General features: G+C 41.3%; 1 protein-coding gene across 2 annotated transcripts; it reads right to left on the minus strand.

Annotated features, from left to right (window-relative positions):
- Positions 1–187: 187 nt before the first annotated feature.
- Positions 188–19,536, minus strand: LOC133542978 (cellular retinoic acid-binding protein 1). Of its 2 annotated transcripts, XM_061887295.1 has the most exons (4): positions 19,389–19,536; positions 14,092–14,270; positions 13,774–13,887; positions 188–548 (listed from the first exon to the last, which is right to left on the minus strand). In XM_061887295.1, the coding sequence occupies exons 1-4, from the start codon at positions 19,456–19,458 to the stop codon at positions 498–500; spliced, it is 414 nt and encodes a 137-aa protein (XP_061743279.1). In that variant the 5' UTR covers positions 19,459–19,536; the 3' UTR covers positions 188–497. The 2 variants fall into 2 exon arrangements, with proteins under 2 accessions (XP_061743279.1, XP_061743280.1); XM_061887296.1 differs by lacking the exon at positions 13,774–13,887.
- Between the last annotated feature and the right edge of the window lie 248 nt (positions 19,537–19,784).

Here is a 19,784-nt window from a genome sequence, read left to right on the forward strand (position 1 = left end):
AGACTTTTGTAGAATAAGATTGTTTTTAATAATATGAGTCCAACTTCCATGTGCCACATGTAGATGTTAGGAATTGACTTCAGGCACATCACCAGTGGATGGAAAGGTGAGCAAGGTGGGTCTACACAGTTTCCAGACAGGTACTTTTAAAAAGTCATCGTTACCGGAAAACCAGCTACAGACAATCTTGCAATTTGTTAAATTTTTTTATTCAAGCAATTTAAGTGTGGAAGTATGTTGGAATTCTCTACTTGTTGACTACTATGATGTACATGTGCGTTAGTCTGCTGTTTTCTATTAAACTGTCCTTCATAGAAACAAATACATATTCTTGTTTCCCTATTCTCACCACTTTCAAATTGGAAAAAAATTAAATAACGAAAGATAGAAGAGAAGACACAAGTGTTTTATGGCGATAAAAAAACAATACAAGACTTGGTGGTTATGAGGTGCTGAAATGTTGACTCATTTTGTGAATGAGTTGCTGAAAATGTCTCTTAAGCACGAACATAGATCCTTGTGCACACCACGTCGTCGGCTCCAAAGGTCTAAAAAAATATAAAATGAAAATATCAGCATTATTGCATAGACCGTTTCACAAAATTGGTGCCAAAAAAAATTCATAAATAAATAATACATTTAAAGGCCTACTGAAACCGACTACTACCGACCACGCAGTCTGATAGTTTATATATCAATGATGAAATATTAACATTGCAACACATGCCAATACAGCCTTTTTAGTTTTTCTAAATTGCAATTTTAAATTTCCCGCGAGGTATCCTGTTGAAATTGTCGCGGAATGATGACGCTTATGTTGATGCGTGCTTGTGACGATATTGGTTGGAGCGAACATTTCAGCCCAGCATCACACACTGCTAAAAGTCGTCTCTTTTCATCGCATAATTACACAGTATTTTGGAGATCTGCGTTGCTGAATCTTTTGCAATTTGTTCGATTAATAATGGAGACGTCAAAGAAGAATGCTGTTGGTGAAAAGCCGTGGATTGCAGCTGCCTTTACCAACTGAAACACAGCCGGTGTTTCTTTGTTTGTTGTGAAGCTTTAACACAGAGCGGTCAAGCGAACATGTTTCTCTACATCGACCAGCAAGTTTTTGGTTGGGAAAATTGTGATATTAATTCGGCTCTTAACGGAGACTTCAGTGGAATATGCGACCTCTTGCAGCTCAAAAAGGCAGCTGTGATCTTGGCTACTCGGCTTCTTTCAGAGATATTGGCGTTCACCACAGCTATCTGACTTTCAAGTTAAGTCAAGTCAAGTCAGCTTTATTTGTCAATTTCTTTACATGTAAAGACATACAAAGGAATCGAAATTTTGTTTCGCACTCTCCCATGCGTAGACAAAAAGAAAAGAAAACGCAACAGTAAAGTGCAACGTGAATATGTCTACCTACTAAAGTGACAATATATATAGTTCCTGTTGTTTTTAAATAGGATATTTAGGTATGACTTTATAATCTCACTAAAACACTATTAAAACAATAAGCAGATAGGGATTTTACAGAATTATCCTAGTAAATGTGTCTAATTACATCTGAAACAATCACACTGCTGCCGCCGCCTGAGCCGTCGCTTTTTTTTTATTTCTTTTTTTTTTTCTAGTCCTTTACTATCAATATCCAAATTCACGAATCTTTCGTCCTTGCTCAAATTAATGGGGAAATTGACGCTTTCTCGGTCCGAATTGCTCTTACTGCTGATGGCTCACATTATAAACAATGTGAGGATGTGAGGAGCCCTCACACTGGTGACGTCATCGTCTGCTACTTCCGGTACAGGCAATGCTTTTTTATTAGCGACCAAAAGTTGTGAACTTTATCGTCGATGTTCTCTACTAAATCCTTTCAGCAAAAATATGGCAATATCGCCAAATGATCAAGTATGACACATAGAATGGACCTGCTATCCCCGTTTAAATAAGAAAATCTCATTTCAGTCGGCCTTTAAGGTGTTTATTTGCAGAGCAATTAAGAAGACATACAAATACATTACTAAAAAAAAGGAAAAACACATAATCATTGATAATATATCAATAATAGTAGTTTATTGTTTATGATACAAAAATTGATTTCCAAAAAATATTTGCAAAAAATAAATAGAAATTCGCCTTTGATATATAGATATGAATCGATCATGTTCAGCATCCCTAAAATGTTTTTGTTTGAAAAAAATTAAAATAAATAAAACTGATCACTAGCTGTAGTGACACTGCTAATACTGTGGTTTTTCATAACGGTCATCTGCCATCTACTGGACTAAAAAGCAACTACATTAGTCCTGCATGTAAAATTAGCCAACATAATCGCTCATTTCCTGATAAATACAGTTGAGATCAAAATTATTCAACCCCCACACAATTTTGGTGTTTTAGCAAGTTGGACATTTATTCCGTATTTTGTTTATAGTCATATAAGATGTGTCAAAAAGACAAATGCAACTTAAATTGTAAAACTGTATTTTACAAAATACCAAAAAATGACATTTTTCTTAATATCTCATTGAGAAAATGATTCAACCCCCTAGTTACATGCATCTTTAGTACTTAGTAGAACACCCTTTGGCAGTAATGACATCCTTCAAAGGTGATACATAAGCTTCTTGCAACCATCTACAGGTATTTTAGCCCATTCCTCTTGGGCAAAGGCCTCCAGTTCATTCATATTCTTGGGCTTGCGTGCTGCAACTGCCTTCTTCAAGTCCCACCACAGCTTTTCTATAGGATTTAGGTCTGGCGACTGTGAAGGCCACTCCAGAGTCTTCCAGCCCTTCTTCTGCAACCACTCTGATGTTGATTTGGAGGTATGCTTGGGATCGTTGTCCTGTTGGAAGGTCCAACGTCTCCCAAGCCTCAGCTTCGTCACTGACTTCATGACATTTGCAGCTAATATATCCTGCTAGGAAATAGAATTCATAATGCCTTGAACGCGCTGGAGATTCCCGGAACCTGAGGCAGAGAAACAGCCCCAGAGCATGATTGACCCCCCCACCATGCTTAACAGTAGGCAAGGTGTTCTTTTCTTTGTAAGCTTCATTTTTTCTCCTTCAGACATAACCTTGATTCATAGGCCCAAAGAGTTCTACTTTTGTCTCATCACTCCATAGAACAGTTTTCCAAAACGTTTGGGGTTTGTCCAGATGATTTTTGGCATACTGGAGTTTATTTTCCTTGTGCCTGGTAGTCAGAAGTGGGGTGCGCCTGGGAGTTCTGGCATGGAGGCCTTCATCTCGTAGTGCGCGCCTTATTGTCTGGGACGAAACCTGTGTTCCCCCCTCTGCAATGTCCTGTTGTAGTTCCTCAGCTGTTACCCGGGGGTTTTTCCACCACTGTACGCTTCAAATACCGGACAGCAGTTGCACACAGCATCCTCTTTCTACCACGCCCAGATAGTGTTTCCACTGTGCCTTTAGCTTTAAACTTGCGAATTATGCTCCCAACTGTGTCTCTTGGAGTGTGTAATGTCTTTGCTATTTTCTTATATCCATTTCCTTTCTTATGAAGAGAAATTACCTCCTGTCTTGACTTCTTTGACCACTCCCTGGACTTCACTATGTTGCAAATACACCATTGACCATCTACAAGAAGCTGAGCGTCACAGTCTTTTTCAATCAGTTTAATTGTTGCTCGTTATGGTTCTAATCACATCTACAGGTGTTTTCAACACCCGATTGAAAATACCTTATTCCAATTCTGTTCTTAAGAGTTATGATCTTCAAGGGGTTGAATAATTTTGTCAATGAGATATTAAGAGAAATGACACTGTTTGGTATGTTACAAAATATAATGCTGTAATTCAAGTTGCATTTGTCTATTTAATGCATCTTTATTTGATATGACTAAACAAAATACGGAATAAATGTCCTACTTGCTAAAACACCAAAATTGTGTGGGGGTTGAATAATGCAAAAAAGGAATATGAAATAGGCAATTGTGGTCAATGAACCAAATAGTAAACCGTAAAAGAAAAAAACTCCTCATATTTGGCAGCATCAAATCAAAATGGTGTTGTTGTTTTTTTCAACCTAAAGAGAAGTTTGTCAACATAAGCGTGGTTGATTTCAACGGATTTTAGTGAAGACAAACAGATGGACACATTGGAACCTATTTAGGTCGACATCCCTCGTCTTGGCAGACCCACGTCGACATAACAGAAACTAATCGATGCTTGCGCATTTATTTGTAGTTCTAGTCCGAGACATAAGGAGGATAGGCGATGATACAGGATTTTACAACCTACTGAGGAGTTTGTCAACATCAGCGGGATTTATTTAATGGGTTGTACAGTAGATAGATGGCCGGAAACGAGCACAACCAGCGTGTGTTTGCCTGGCTAAGACTTATGGCCGACTGCAGCGGCACACATCATCATTACTTCAGGCAGCGGTGCAGAGCACGCTGACAAATGGAGTCCAGACGAGTCCATCTGGCGCACGGCCAGTCGCCCGGGGAGGCATTAAGTGGAGGTGAAGCTAGGCTTCATTTGCATTTCTCAGTCAGTGAGGCCGTAGGACAAGGTCAGATTATTACCGGCAGACATTTTCACCTGACTCTTTTCTCCACTTTAAAGGGGAACATTATCACAATTTCAGAAGGGTTAAAACCACTAAAAATCAGTTCCCAGTGGCTTTTTTTATTTTTCGAAGTTTTTTTCAAAATTTTACCAATCATGGAATATCCTGGAAAAAGGCCGGATTTTCGCTATCTGTATAACCACCCCCCATTTTCCTGTGACGTCACACAGTGACGCCAATACAAACAAACATGGCAGATAGAACAGAAAGATATAGCGACATTAGCTCGGATTCAGACTCGGATTTCAGCGGCTTAAGCGATTCAACAGATTACGCATGGTTGGAGTGTGGAGGCAGATAGCGAAAACAAAATTGAAGGAAAAACTGAAGCTATTGAGCCATATCACGACAGACAAAGGCAACGAGGACGAATTCGGCGATTGCCTTCTAACCAACGATTGCATCTTTTGACCACTGGAGCAACTTAAATCCGTCGATTGGTAAGTGTTTGTTTGGCATTAAATGTGGGTGGAGGGAAAGGCTGGATGCAAATATAGATGCTAGCCTAAATAGCATGTTTGCATCGATTAGCTGGCAGTCATGCCGTGACCAAATATGTCTGATTAGCACAGTGGTTCTTAACCTGGGTTCGATCCAACCTCAGGGGTTCGGTGAGTCGGTCTCAGGGGTTCGGCAGAGTCTCCACCACGGAGATAAAGACATATCCAACTTATCGTGTAAATAAAAACTTCTCCCTATGAGCGTATTATGGATACCCCCAAACAATGTTCCCTATAATTTTCCATCTGATTTGCAGGTTTTGTGATTGATTGATTGAAACCTTTACTAGCAGATTGCAAAGGAAGAGAATACATTATATGAAACAGTACAGTACATATTCCGTACAATTGACCACTAAATTGTAACACCCAAATACGTTTTTCAACTTGTTTAAGTCAGGGTCCATATTAATAAAGTCATGGTAATGTGTGTAAGATGTGTAATTTGTTGTGAGTTCTAGCACTGTGTTGGTTTTGTTCTTTGAACAAGGTGATGTTTATGCATGGTTCATTTTGTGCACCAGTAAAAAAACATGACTTTTTTCTTAAATTTGAAAAAAAACATTTTATTTTTCACTAAAAAAGGGTTCGGGGAATGCGCATATGAAACTGGTGGGGTTCGGTACCTCCAACAAGGTTAAGAACCACTGGATTAGCACATAAATCAATAACATCAACAAAACTCACCTTTGTGATTTCGTTGACTTTATCGTTGGAAATGCATCTGCTTTGAGTGTCGCAGGATATCCACACATCTCTGTGCCATCTGTCGTCGGTAAAATGTGCAGAACAAACGAGGGACTTTCGCATCTTTTGACCACTGGTGTACTTGAATCCGTCGATTGGTATGTGTTTGTTTGGCATTAAATGTGGGTGGAGGGAAAGGTTGGATGCAAATATAGCTAGCTACAAATGAGGCAAAATTATGCAATATGTACATACAGCTAGCCTAAATAGCATGTTAGCATCGATTAGCATGCCGTGACCATTGATATTTGATTAGCACACTCCACGTAAGTCAACTTGAAACCTTCTCTGTACGTATTGTTACACCCTCCGACAACACACCGACGAGGCATGATGTCTCCAAGGTACGGAAAACAGTCGAAAAAACGGAAAATAACAGAACTGATTTGACTTGGTGTGTGTAATGTGTTTGAGAAAATGGCGGATTGCTTCCCGTTGTGACGTCACGGGTGAAAGGTCAATGCTCCGACAGCGAACAATTGAAAGGCGTTTCAATCGCCAAATTCACCCTTTTAGAGTTCGGAAATCGATTAAAAAAACATGGTCTTTTTTCTGCAACATCAAGGTATATATTGACGATTACATAGGTCTGGTGTTAATGTTCCCCTTTAGAGCCTAGTCCTCACAGAGCTGCGATCAAACTGTGTCATACCTAAACCAAGAATTAACTCCCCCTCCCACTAATCATTTTAAGCGCCGACTCAAAGTGGTCATTAAATTACGCCCGCTATCAATCACACTGCGGGCTGTGGTCCAGCATGTCTGCAGCCAAAGCTGCTCCTCTTCAGGCCAGAACGTCCTTTACGTAACATTTACATTCTTAGGATGCAAATGAAAAGTCGATTGGTTTTAAAGGCCTACTGAAATTTGATTTTCTTATTTAAACGGGGATAGCAGGTCCATTCTATGTGTCATACTTGATCATTTCGCGATATTGCCATATTTTGGCTGAAAGGATTTAGTAGAGAACATCCACGATAAAGTTCACAATTTTTGGTCACTAATAAAAAAGCCTTGCCTGTACCGGAAGTAGCAGACGATGTGCGCGTGACGTCACGGGTTGTAGGGCTCTTCACATCCTCACATTGTTTATAATCATAGCCACCACCAGCGAGAACGATTCGCACCGAGAAAGCGACGATTTCCCCATTAATTTGAGCGAGGATGAAAGATTCGTGGATGAGGATAGTGAGAGTGACGGACGAGAAAAAAAAAAAAGGCGATGGCAGTGGGAGCGATTCAGATGTTATTAGACACATTTACTAGGATAATGCTGGAAAATCCCTCATCTGCTTATTGTGTTACTAGTGTTTTAGTGAGATTATATGGTACCTGAAAGTCGGAGGGGTGTCGCCACAGGTGTGGAGGAGGTTAGAGTGTCCGCAGCTGAAGGACGCAAGCTCTGCTCATGTCTACGGTAAGAGCCGACTTATTACCACAATTTTTTTCACCGAAACCTGCCGGTTGACATGTGGTAGAGAACCATGTTCGCTTGACCGCTCTGTTCCATAGTAAAGTTTCACCTTCGAGAATGTAAACAAGGAAACACCGGCTGTGTTTGTGTTGCTAAAGGCAGCTACAATACATCTTTCTTCTTTGACTTCTCCATTATTAATTGAACAAATTGCAAAAGATTCAGCAACACAGATGTCCAGAATACTGTGTAATTATGCGATGAAAAGAGACAACTTTTAGCCGTGAGCGGTGCTGGAAGAACACGTCCGCTACAACCGGTGACATCACGCGCAGGCGTCATCATTCCGCGGCGTTTTCAGCAGGATACTTCGCGGGAAATTTAAAATTGCAATTTAGTAAACTAAACCGGCCGTATTGGCATGTGTTGCAATGTTAATATTTCATCATTGATATATAAACTATCAGACTGCGTGGTCGGTAGTAGTGGGTTTCAGTAGGCCTCTATAATCCAGGGCGAAAATAGACCCGCTCATCGGCAGTGCGCCTCATAATCCGGTGCGCCCTATGGTCCGGAAAATACGTTAATTCAGTCAAAATATTTGAGTGGGGCCCAGGCCCCTATCTATCCATCCATTTTCTACCGCTTATTCCCTTTCGGGGTCGCGGGGGGCGCTGGCGCCTATCTCAGCTACAATCGGGCGGAAGGCGGGGTACACCCTGGACAAGTCGCCCTCTCATTTATTCATGTATTTCAGGAAATTACATTAAAAAAAAGTACAAGGTATCTATCCATCCATCCATTTCTACCGCTTATTCCCTTTTGGGGTCGCGGGGGGCGCTGGTGCCTATCTCAGCTACAATCGGGCGGAAGGCGGCGTACACCCTGGACAAGTCCCCAACTAATCGCAGGGCCAACACAGATAGACAGACAACTTTCACACTCACATTCACACGGAAGGCGGGGTACACCCTGGACAAGTCGCCCTCTCATTTATTCATGTATTTCAGGAAATTACATTAAAAAAAAGTACAAGGTATCTATCCATCCATCCATTTTCTACCGCTTATTCCCTTTTGGGGTCACGGGGGGCGCTGGCGCCTATCTCAGCTACAATCGGGCGGAAGGCAGGGTACACCCTGGACAAGTCGCCACCTCATCGCAGGGCCAACACAAATAGACGGACAACATTCACACACTAGGGCCAATTTAGTGTTGCCAATCAACCTATCCCCAGGTGCATGTCTTTGGAAGTGGGAGGAAGCCGGAGTACCCGGAGGGAACCCACGCATTCACGGGGAGAACATGCAAACTCCACACAGAAAGATCCCGAGCCTGGATTTGAACCCAGGACTGCAGGAACTTCGTATTGTGAGGCAGACGCACTAACCCCTCTGCCACCGTGAAGCCCGCCCCTATCTAGTGGATGTCGTGGATGTCAAAAAGGTTAAGGACCCCTGACTTAACCTACTACTTATTGTCTTTTTATACACAATTTGTAAGGGAAAATTAAATCATGCTTACTTATTTGCTTGTTGAAATCACATATTTTGGTAAATTACATTTAGATTTATATTAAAACGTTTATGTCCTAGTCAGGATTTCCCCCATTTTTACCCTCTTCTCCAAATTCTTTGGGATCATTTTCTCTTCCTATAAACATCACCAAATACTCACGTATATTATACAGTTTGTGGATCCGCAGCTGTCACAGTCGCCCAATAAGGGATCTGAGCCGAGGATGTCGTTGTGGCTTGTGCAGCCCTTTGAGACACTCGTGATTTAGAGCTATATAAGTCAACTTTGATAAAATAAAGCTCTTATAATCATAGCATTTGATGAGAAATATGATTTGTTCAAACGACTTTATGGACGATGCTAAATAAAAATAAGTATCTGTGTTAAGGACAAAAACATTTTAGTTTAGGGCGATTATTTGCAGAGGTACAGTATTATCTTGTAAAAAAAAAATATTTTTCCAATAACCCCATCCCCATGTGTCTTATCATTTTACAGTCAATGCGGAGAGACACACGCCCTCATCTGGAAAAAAAAAAAACATATTTTGTGTTGCTGAAATCCTTCACGTGATTGTATTGCTACGGTGGTTAGTCACAGTCTGTCCAGCTGAGCTCGTCTTTACGTCCCTTTGGACTTTGTAAGACCATCTGTTCTGTGGAGTCCGGTTGGCCCTGACGTCTACATCGGAAGAACGTGAACATCTTAACTTAGGGACGGCGTGGCGCAGTGGGGAGAGTGGCCGTGCGTAACCCGAGGGTCCCTGGTTCAATTCCCACCTAGTACCAACCTCGTCACGTCCGTTGTGTCCTGAGCAAGACACTTCACCCTTGCTCCTGATGTGTGCTGGTTGGCGCCTTGCATGGCAGCTCCCTCCATCAGTGTGTGAATGTGTGTGTGAATGGGTAAATGTGGAAGTAGTGTCAAAGCGCTTTGAGTACCTTGAAGGTAGAAAAGCGCTATACAAGTACAACCCATTTATCATTTATTTATCTTCAACTACTACAAACTTATGGACAAATTGCTTCAATGCTGCTGTGTGTCTGTGATTCCTCTGATTTAGTGGATTAGTTACTGTCCTTTTATAAACCCCAAAACCAGTGAAGTTGGCACGGTGTGTAAATTATAAAAACAGAATACAATGATTTGCAGACCCTTTTAAACTCGTATTCAATTGAATAGACTGCAAAGACAAGATACTTAACGTTAGAACTGGTAAACGTTGTTGTTTTTTGCAAATATTAGTTCATTTGGAATTTGATGCCTGCAACATGTTTCAACAAAGTGGCAAAAAAAAATGAAAACGTTAAGCTCATCAAACAATTATGTGTACCATCCCACAGGTGAACAGGCTAATTGGGAACAGGTGGGTGCCAGGAATTGGGTATAAAAGCAGTTTACATTAAATTCTCAGTCATTCACAAACAAGGATGGGGCGAAGGTCACCACTTTGTGAACACATTGTCCAACAGTTTAAGAACAACATTTCTCAACCAGCTATTGCAAGGAATTTAGAGATTTCGCCATCTACGGTCCGTAATATCATCATAAGGTTCAGAGAATCTGGAGAAAGCCAAAAACCAACATTGAATGCCCGTGACCTTCAATCCCTCTGGCGGTACCTCATCAAAAACCGACATCAGTGTGTAAAGGATATCACCACATGGGCTCAAGAGCATTTCAGAAAGCCACTGTCAGTAACTACAGTTGGTCGCTACATCTGTAAGTGCAAGTTAAAACTCTACTATGCAAAGCGAAAGCCATTTATCAACAACACCCACAAACGCAGCTGGCTTCGCTGGGCCCGAGCTCATCTAATATGGACTGATGAAAAGTGTTCTGTGGGCTGACGAGTCCACATTTCAAATTGCTTTTGGAAACTGTGGCTGTCGTCGTGTCCTCAGGACAAAAGAGGAAAAGAAACATCCAGACTGTTATAGGCGCAAAGTTCAAAAGCCCAGCATCTGTGATGGTATGGGGGTGTATTAGTGCCCACGGCATGGGTAACTTACACATCTGTGAATGCACTATTAATGCTGAAAGGTACATACAGGTTTTGGAGAACCATAGGTTGCCATCCAAGCAAGGTCTTTTTCATGGACGCCCCTGCTTATTTCACCAAGGCAATGCCAAGCCACGTGTTACAACAGCGTGGCTTGGTAGTAAAAGAGTGCGGGTACTAGACTGGTCTGCCTGTAGTCCAGACCTGTTTCCCATTGAAAATGTGTGGCACAATATGAAGCCTAAAATACCACAACTGAGACCCCAGACTGTTGAACAACTTAAGCTGTACATCAAGCAAGAATGGGAAAGAATTCCACCTGAAAAGCTTCAAAAATTGGTCTCCTCAGTTCCCAAACGTTTACTGAGTGTTGTTAAAAGGAAAGGCCATGTAACACAGTGGTATTATATTCTATATTCTAAGTTAATGATTATTTGAAAAAAAAATATGTTTCTCAATTTGAACATTAACTATCTTGTCCTTTCAGTCTATTCAATATAATAATTGGTTGAAAAGGATTTGCAAATCATTGTGTTCTGTTCTTATTTACCATTTACTCAATGTGCCAACGTCACAGGTTTAGGGTTTTGTACATGAAGTGGATTATTCCTTTTGTACAAAATGGCGACTGTTATTAATCACTTGCAAAAAGAGCGATTGCATGGATAACACAAATGTTGTTGTGGCCTCGCGAGTTTGCGGTGACTTCTGGCTTTTTAAAAGTCACTTTAGTTGAGGTTGCGACTTGTCCAGGGTGTACCCCGCCTTCCGCCCGATTGTAGCTGAGATAGGCACCAGCGACCCCAAAGGGAATAAGCGGTAGAAAATGGATGGATAGTTGATATACAATGATTGTATTTGTTTTGTATAGGAAACCACACACACAAAGTAAGCCTCCATACCTCCCTCGATCTGACTGCTCCTTTCTCGTCAGCTCCTTCTTTGCCGATGTGAGTGGAAGGAGATTTAACTTTTGCAAATGTTTTTTTATCGTAGCAACACGGTTGATAAAGTTAGAGATTTTTGTGATTTCTGATCGTTTGTGTGGGCACCAATCGGACCTGTGTGTGTGTGTGTGCGCATAATGGCAGAGCAGCGCATACAGAGGACAGCAGCTTGTTCTAGTTTTGGCGTGTTAATGTCACGTCTAAGGGATCATGTTTTGCTCAACGTCGGCATAGCTCGGTTGGTAGAGTGGCTGTGCCAGCAACTTGAGGGTTGCAGGTTCGATTCCCGCTTGTGCCATCCTAGTTACTGCCGTTGTGTCCTTGGGCAAGACACTTTACCCACCTGCTCCCAGTGCCACCCACACTGGTTTAAATGTAACTTCGATATTGGGTTTCACTATGTAAAGCGCTTTGAGTCACTTGAGAAAAAGCGCTATATAAATATACTTCACTTCACTTTTGTCATGTTTGGTTTTATTTTTTGGGACAATCAGTTCCTGTTCCTGCACTTGTTTGTTTTATTACCATAGCAACACATTAGTTTTCACCTTGTCCTCATGTCACGCCCCTGTCCTCATGTCTGACACCTGTTTGCAATTATCATGACTATTATTTAAACCGGAAGTTGCCAGGAAGTCAGCTTGGCGACTTTATACCTCAACTCCCTTCATGCCATGCCATGCTGTTTGATCATTCTGTCCATGCCACGTAAGGTTTTGGTTAGTTTAATGCCACAGTCAGTGTCTTTTGTTCTTTTGTCCATAGTTATGCCTTTGTGCTAGTTTTTGTTTTCAGTAGTCAAGTTTGTTCTCCGCCACTGTGCGCGCCTTTTGCTAGTTATAGTGTTTAAAAATAAATATGTACTTACATTCACGTCTCGCTCGCGCCAACTTTCCTTTGCATCGGAAGAACAATCCGAACCCCAAAGTCCATGGTTTGACAGTTAAAGAGGAAGTTGTATTTGTGTGATATACAGGACTGTATAGCACTTTATACTATGGTTGTACGGTTTACCGGTATTAATATAGTACCACGATACTAATGAATCATATTCGGTACTATACCGTCTCAGAAAAGTACCGGTCCCCCATCCTAATTTTCGCCTCCATGGCGACAAATAAAGTAAGTTTCTTACAAGTATCATCCCTGCAGGATGAGAAATAGCTAAACATGCTTCACGACACACCGTAGCTCACCGGTGTCACAATGTAAACAAACGCCTTTGGGGGATCTACACCTAACATCCACTGTAATTATACCAAGTACAGGAGCGATACTACTATGATTACGTCAATATTTTTTTGCATCAGAACATCTTACATTTTTTAAAAACTGAGTAAATACGTCCCTGGACACATGAGGACTTTGAATATGACCAATGTATGATCCTTGGTATCGGATTGATACCTAAATTTGTGGTATCATCCAAAACTAATGTAAAGCATCCAAACAACAGAAGAATAAGTGATTATTACATTTTAAGACAAGTGTAGATAGAACATTTTAAAAGAGAAAGTAAGTAGATTTTAACAGTAAATGAAATAGTAGGTTAATAATTAATTTTCTACCACTTGTCCTTAATATTTTTGACAAAATAATAGAATGGAAGATTACACAATCTTACTGTATATGTCAGCAGACTAATTAGAAGCCTTTGTTTGTTTACTTACTACTAAAAGACAAGTTGTCTTGTATGTTCACTATTTTATTTAAGGACAAACTTGCAATAAGAAACATATGTTTAATGTACCCTAAGATTTTTTGTTAAAATAATGCCATTTTTGCGGTCCCCTTTATTTAGAAAAGTATTGAAATGATTTTATAATATTGATACCGGGACAACACTATTTTATATTGTGTTCAATGTGTACAAACCTTCTCTAAAATATAGACTTATGTTGAGGCTGGAACCCATTATTCATATTTACATTGTTTCTTATGGAGAAATTTGCTTCCATATACAAACTTTTCGATTAAGGAACCCCGTTCAAGAACCAAATGAGTTTGTAAATCGTATTTGTAAATAATATTTAAAAAAAAGAAATGTTACTACCAATATAAGTTCATCTCTTCGGAGTTCTCTGGTCCAAAATGTTTTGGGCCCACTGCCGCTCAGTAGAGTTTGTTTGCAGAACATTTTGTTTTCTGTCTCCCAAGTGGCCAGACTCTGTCGAGAAATACAACATGTCTGTTGCTCAGTTTGTGTCCATCATTCAACTAACGGCATGCAGCTGAGTTTGGGTCGTGTTCCAAGTGTCAGTACAGTGGAGAACAAATGTTATGATTGACTACAGCTATTTTCCTGCATGCTGGTATGTTCAGGTTTTCAACTCTAAATGTAGATTTACGATTAGCGATGATTCAAGCTTACCTTACACTTTCGTCCATCCACCGTCTCCTCATGAAATTCCTCGCCAACGTGGAAGTTGATCTCTGTGGTGCGGACGGTGGTGGAGGTCTTGATGTAGAACTGCTCGCCGTTCTGTCTGATCTCCACGTGGGGCTTGGAGGCGGCCGCCACGGCCACCTTCCTCAGCATGGCGTTCACACCTGGGAACGCACACGCGGTTCTTGTCAGCGCTTTGACAATGCTGATCACAAGGGAAGTGCAAATCGATACTGAAACACAGATACCGCCGATTCAGATCTTTATGCTCTAATATCGATTGTCAAATTAAAATATCGATATTTTTTATCATTTATTCCAAGGAGACAGGTCTGGACTGCAGGCGGGCCAGGAAAGTACCCGCACTCTTTTACTACGAAGCCACGCTGTTGTAACACATGGCTCGGCATTGTCTTGCTGAAATAAGCAGGGGCGTCCGTGATAACGTTGCTTGGATGACAACAAATGTTGCTCCAAAACCTGTATGGACCATTCAGCATTAATGGTGCTTTCACAGATGTGTAAGTTACCCATGCCTTGGGCACTAAAACACCCTCATACCATCACAGATGCTGGCTTTTGAATTTTGCACCTATAACAATCCGGATGGTCATTTTCCTCTTGGTTCCGGAGGACACCACGTCCACAGTTTCCAAATATAATTTGAAATATGGACTCGTCAGACCACAGAACACTTTTCCACTTTGCATCAGTCCATCTTAGATGAGCTCGGGCCCAGCGAAGCCAGCGGCGTTCCTGGGTGTTGTTGATAAATGGCTTTCGCTTTGCATAGTAGAGTTTTAACTTGCACTTACAGATGTAGCAACCAACTGTAGTTACTGACAGTGGTTTTATATAGTGTTCCGGAGTGATATCCTTTACACACTGATGTCGGTTTTTGATGCAGTACTGCCTGAGGGATCAAAGGTCCACAATATCATCGCTTACGTTCAGTGATTTCTCCAGATTCTCTGAACCTTTTGATGATTTTACGGACCGTAGATGATCAAATGCTTAAATTCCTTGCAATAGCTAATAGAGAAATGTTGTTCTAAAACTGTTTGCTTACAAAGTGGTGACCCTCACCCCATCCTTGTTTGTGAATTACTTAGCATTTCATGGAAGCTGTTTTTATACCCAATCATGGCACCCACCTGTTCCCAATTAGCCTTCACACCTGTAGGATGTTCCAAATAAGTGTTTGATGAGTATTTATCAACTTTATCAGTATTTATTGCCACATTTCCCAACTTCTTTGTCACGTGTTGCTGGCATAAAATTTTAAAGTTAATGATTATTTGCACAGAAAAAAAAGGTTTATCAGTTTGAACATCAAATATGTCGTCTTTGTAGCATATTCAACTGAATATGGGTTGAAAAGGATTTGCAAATCATTGTATTCCGTTTATATTTACATCCAACACAATTTCCCAACTCATATGGAAACGGGGTTTTTATACCATGCAAAAGTGCAGATTCCAACAATTGAAATATTTTGTATAGTTCAAGAAAACATCACTGCACATCATAATGGCAGCTACAGTTTCCATCTTAAAGATCTAAAAAAAATTATTTGGGAATGTCCGGCGGGCCAGATTGAAAAGTTTCATTTGCCCAAATCTGACTTTATGTGTCAAAAATTCTGCCTGTACGAAAATATTCATGTTCAGGTACATATTTAACTGTTTATTATGGCCTTAACTTTTCAAATTAAATAATTCATAAGTTAGTATTATCTCAGTTTTCAATTAAATAACAAACTAACTATCCATCCATCCATTTTCTATCGCTTGTCCCTTTTTGGGGTCGCTGGAGCATATTTCAGCTGCATTTGGGCGGTAGGCATTTGGACAAGTCGCCCCTCATCACAGACAAACTAACTAAACTTTGTTTATATTTCTAAGTATATTTTGAGATATATTATACACAACTTTTCACCCACTCGTGGTCCCTTCCAAGGTTTCTCGTCGTTCCCATTTGGTTGAATTTTTTTCTTGCCCGGAGGTGGGATCAGATCTCAGAAGCTCCTCTCAAGCTCCTCAGGCCATGACAGAGTTGTCATTTAACTAGTTGCAAGTCCATGTATCGTCCCAAAAGTTTTGACGATATTTTATGAAGGTTGAAAAGTTACTAGGGCGGTTGTAATCTAAATTAAAGCGGCAAGCAGCGATGGACGGGACCGACTTTTGCTGGTGTTTCCTGCCTTTACTCATTCAACATATCTTTACCTGCACGTTACCTACCTTCCCTGCATCCTGGGGTCACACTGGTGCTTCTTTCTTTCGCCCATACACGCTGGTGCTTTCTGCCATCACCCAGACAACATAACGTTACCCGCACATTACCTACCTTCTCTGTATCGTGGAGTCAAACTGGTGCCTCCTTCTTTCACCCAGTCAACATATCTTTACCCGCACAGTACCTACCTTCTCTGCGTTGTGTGGTCACGCTGGTGCTTCGTGCTTTTAAGCGGCCATCTTGAGACGGCAGCAGCGCAACGGTTCTTTGAAGGCTCGTAAAATCAAAACCGGAGCAGTTAGAAAAACTCTTTCATCAACTTTTAATCAGAAGGGATCAATCTCTTTCCTGTGGTAGTTTGAAGCCGACACAACACACGCGCTCAGAGGAGATAATGTTTGAAAAAAGGTGATGGGATTTTACAAAACTTTAGTTTTGAAGGGTTAATTTCCAACTTTCCGTTGATTTTTGCTGAAGGATGTAAATGAACGAAATGTAGGTCTAAGTGAGACCTACATAGAGGGTTTTGTTTCATGTCTCTACGACATTCTTACCGGAAGTTACAAGCAGTTTTGTCCGTGTTTTCTTCCTAGTAGCAGTTTTGTCTGTGTTTTATTCCTAGGGGGCGCTAGAGTGCAATTTTGAGCTTTGGGTTGTTGTTTTTTTTAAATTGGATCGCAATTTACGCCAGTCCTGATGTGTGTGTCCAGTTTGGTGAGTTTTGAAGCATTTTAAGGGGGTCAAATTACAGCTAAAAGAGGCAAAAATGACCTTTTTTTGGAAACTTTTGTTTTGAAGGGGTTTTTGCCAACTTCCTGTGGATTTTTGCTGAAGGGTGTGAGTTTATGAAATGTAGGTCTAAGTCAGACCTACATAGATGTTTTGGTTTCATGTCCCTACGACATTCCTAACGGAAGTTACAGGCAGTTTTGTCTGTGTTTTTTCCTAGGGGGCGCTAGAGCGCAATTTTGAGTTTTGGGTTGTTGACTTTTTTTTAATTGGATCACAATTTTCGCCAGTCCTGATGTGTGTGTCCAGTTTGGTAAGTTTTGAAGCATTTTAAAGGGGTCAAATTACAGCTAAAAGAGGCAAAAATCACATTTTTTAGGAAACTTTTGTTTTGAAGGGGTTTTTGCCAACTTCCTGTGGATTTTTTCTGAAGGGTGTGAGTTTATTAAATGTAGGTCTAAGTCAGAACTACGTAGATGCTTTGGTTTCATGTCCCTACGACATTCCTAACGGAAGTTACAAGTAGTTTTGTCTGTGTTTTTTCCTAGGGGGCGCTAGAGCGCAATTTTGAGGTTTTTTTTTTTTTATTAGATCGCAAATTTTCGCCAGGTGTCAAATTTGGTGAGTTTTGAACCATGTTAAGGGCGTCAAATTACAGCTCAAAGAGGCGGCGGAATCCATCCATCCATCCATCTTCTTCCGCTTATCCGAGGTCAGGTCGCGGGGGCAACAGCCTAAGCAGGGAAACCCAGACTTCCCTCTCCCCAGCCACTTTGTCTAGCTCTTCCCGGGGGATCCCGAGGCGTTCCCAGGCCAGCCGGGAGACATAGTCTTCCCAACGTGTCCTGGGTCTTCCCCGTGGCCTCCTACCGGTTGGACGTGCCCTGAACACCTCCCTAGGGAGGCGTTCAGGTGGCATCCTGACCAGATGCCCGAGGCGGCGGAATAATAAAGAATAATATGCCACCTCAGTAGAAGCATTTAAGTCTCACCTTAAAACTCATCTGTATACTCTAGCCTTTAAATAGACCTCCTTTTTAGACCAGTTGATCTGCCGCTTCTTTTCTTTCTCCTATGTCCCCCCCTCCCTTGTGGAGGGGGTCCGGTCCGATGACCATGGATGAAGTACTGGCTGTCCAGAGTCGAGACCCAGGATGGACCGCTCGTCGGGACCCAGGATGAACCGCTCGCCTGTATCGGTTGGGGACATCTCTACGCTGCTGATCCGCTTGAGATGGTTTCCTGTGGACGGGACTCTCGCTGCTGTCTTGGATCCGCTTGAACTGAACTCTCGCGGCTGTGTTGGAGCCACTATGGATTGAACTTTCACAGTATCATGTTAGACCCGCTCGACATCCATTGCTTTCGGTCCCCTAGAGGGTGGGGGGGGTTGCCCACATCTGAGGTCCTCTCCAAGGTTTCTCATAGTCAGCATTGTCACTGGCGTCCCACTGGATGTGAATTCTCTCTGCCCACTGGGTGTGAGTTTTCCTTGCCCTTTTGTGGGTTCTTCCGAGGATGTTGTAGTCGTAATGATTTGTGCAGTCCTTTGAGACATTTGTGATTTGGGGGCTATATAAATAAACATTGATTGATTGATTGATTGATAATAAAACCTTAGAAATACAATAGGGTCGTCTGTCCCAAAGGAACATCGGTCCCTAAAAATCAGCGTTTGCACCCCGAGGGCTAATTCGTGTTGTTATAATTTAAATTTACTTTTTATAGATTGTGGATCGAGGGTTTCAAAAAAAAAAAAAAAAAGTTTTTTAAATTGTCAGATTCGATGTTTTTGTAACAAAATATTCAAATATCGTGAAAACGTTAAATGCACGTTGTCCAACACGGTGGATATTTCACTTGAATCCCTGCAAGTTAAAAAACAAAAAAACACACTTGGAGAGTAATAAAAAAAACTTCTGGACTACGTTGTCATAATTCATGCACGGAAGGTTTAAAAGCACTCCAGTGAGCAAACAACCTCCACTTCAGAATAAAAGACGTAGGAAGGAGCAGAGGAGCTCCGTCTCAGCAGATGTTGGACAATGAACCAGAGGAATGTGGGTACACTTTGCCCTCTTCAGCTCTCCTGTCCATCATGATAGATTTAGAATGAGCGCTGAAGCCCTTCACCCTCTTTGTGACTCCCTTTTGCTAGAAACTATTGGAAAAGACCTGCAGCCCATAACAGTATTTTCTCCAAATCTGACCTCCTTATGCTCGCCTTCACCTCTCCGTCCATCAAACATACAAAACAATTACTGGTTTTGTCCAGGTGTCTTCTCAATGCAGAAGATAGAAAAGGAGATGCTCACCCAGGGCTTTTAGCAACTCCTCAAAATTGTCACTGCTTTTCATCTTCCAGGTCCCTGCGAAATCCGGCATTTTCTCCTTCTCGGCCTCTTGGTCTAGTCTGATGCTTCTCTTTCCGATGTCTCTCCTCTTGTGGGCTTAATGATCCCCTCCACCTCCTCTGTAACACACACACACACACACACACACACACATACTCTTATATTTGTTACCTTCTTGAGACCTCTGAATAAAGCCATATAAAGATTAATAATTTATACAAACTAGAGACATACTGTAATAACTTGAAGTAAATAAAGATTAAAGACCAATTACAAACCAAAAATAAATTAATTAAAAGCAGTCTTTTTCTCACACTGTGTCAACTTTTTTTTTATAAAATTGGGAACAATTTTTCA

This window comes from Nerophis ophidion, linkage group LG25, assembly GCF_033978795.1.
Source record: "Nerophis ophidion isolate RoL-2023_Sa linkage group LG25, RoL_Noph_v1.0, whole genome shotgun sequence".
In the NCBI taxonomy this organism is placed as follows: domain Eukaryota; kingdom Metazoa; phylum Chordata; class Actinopteri; order Syngnathiformes; family Syngnathidae; genus Nerophis; species Nerophis ophidion.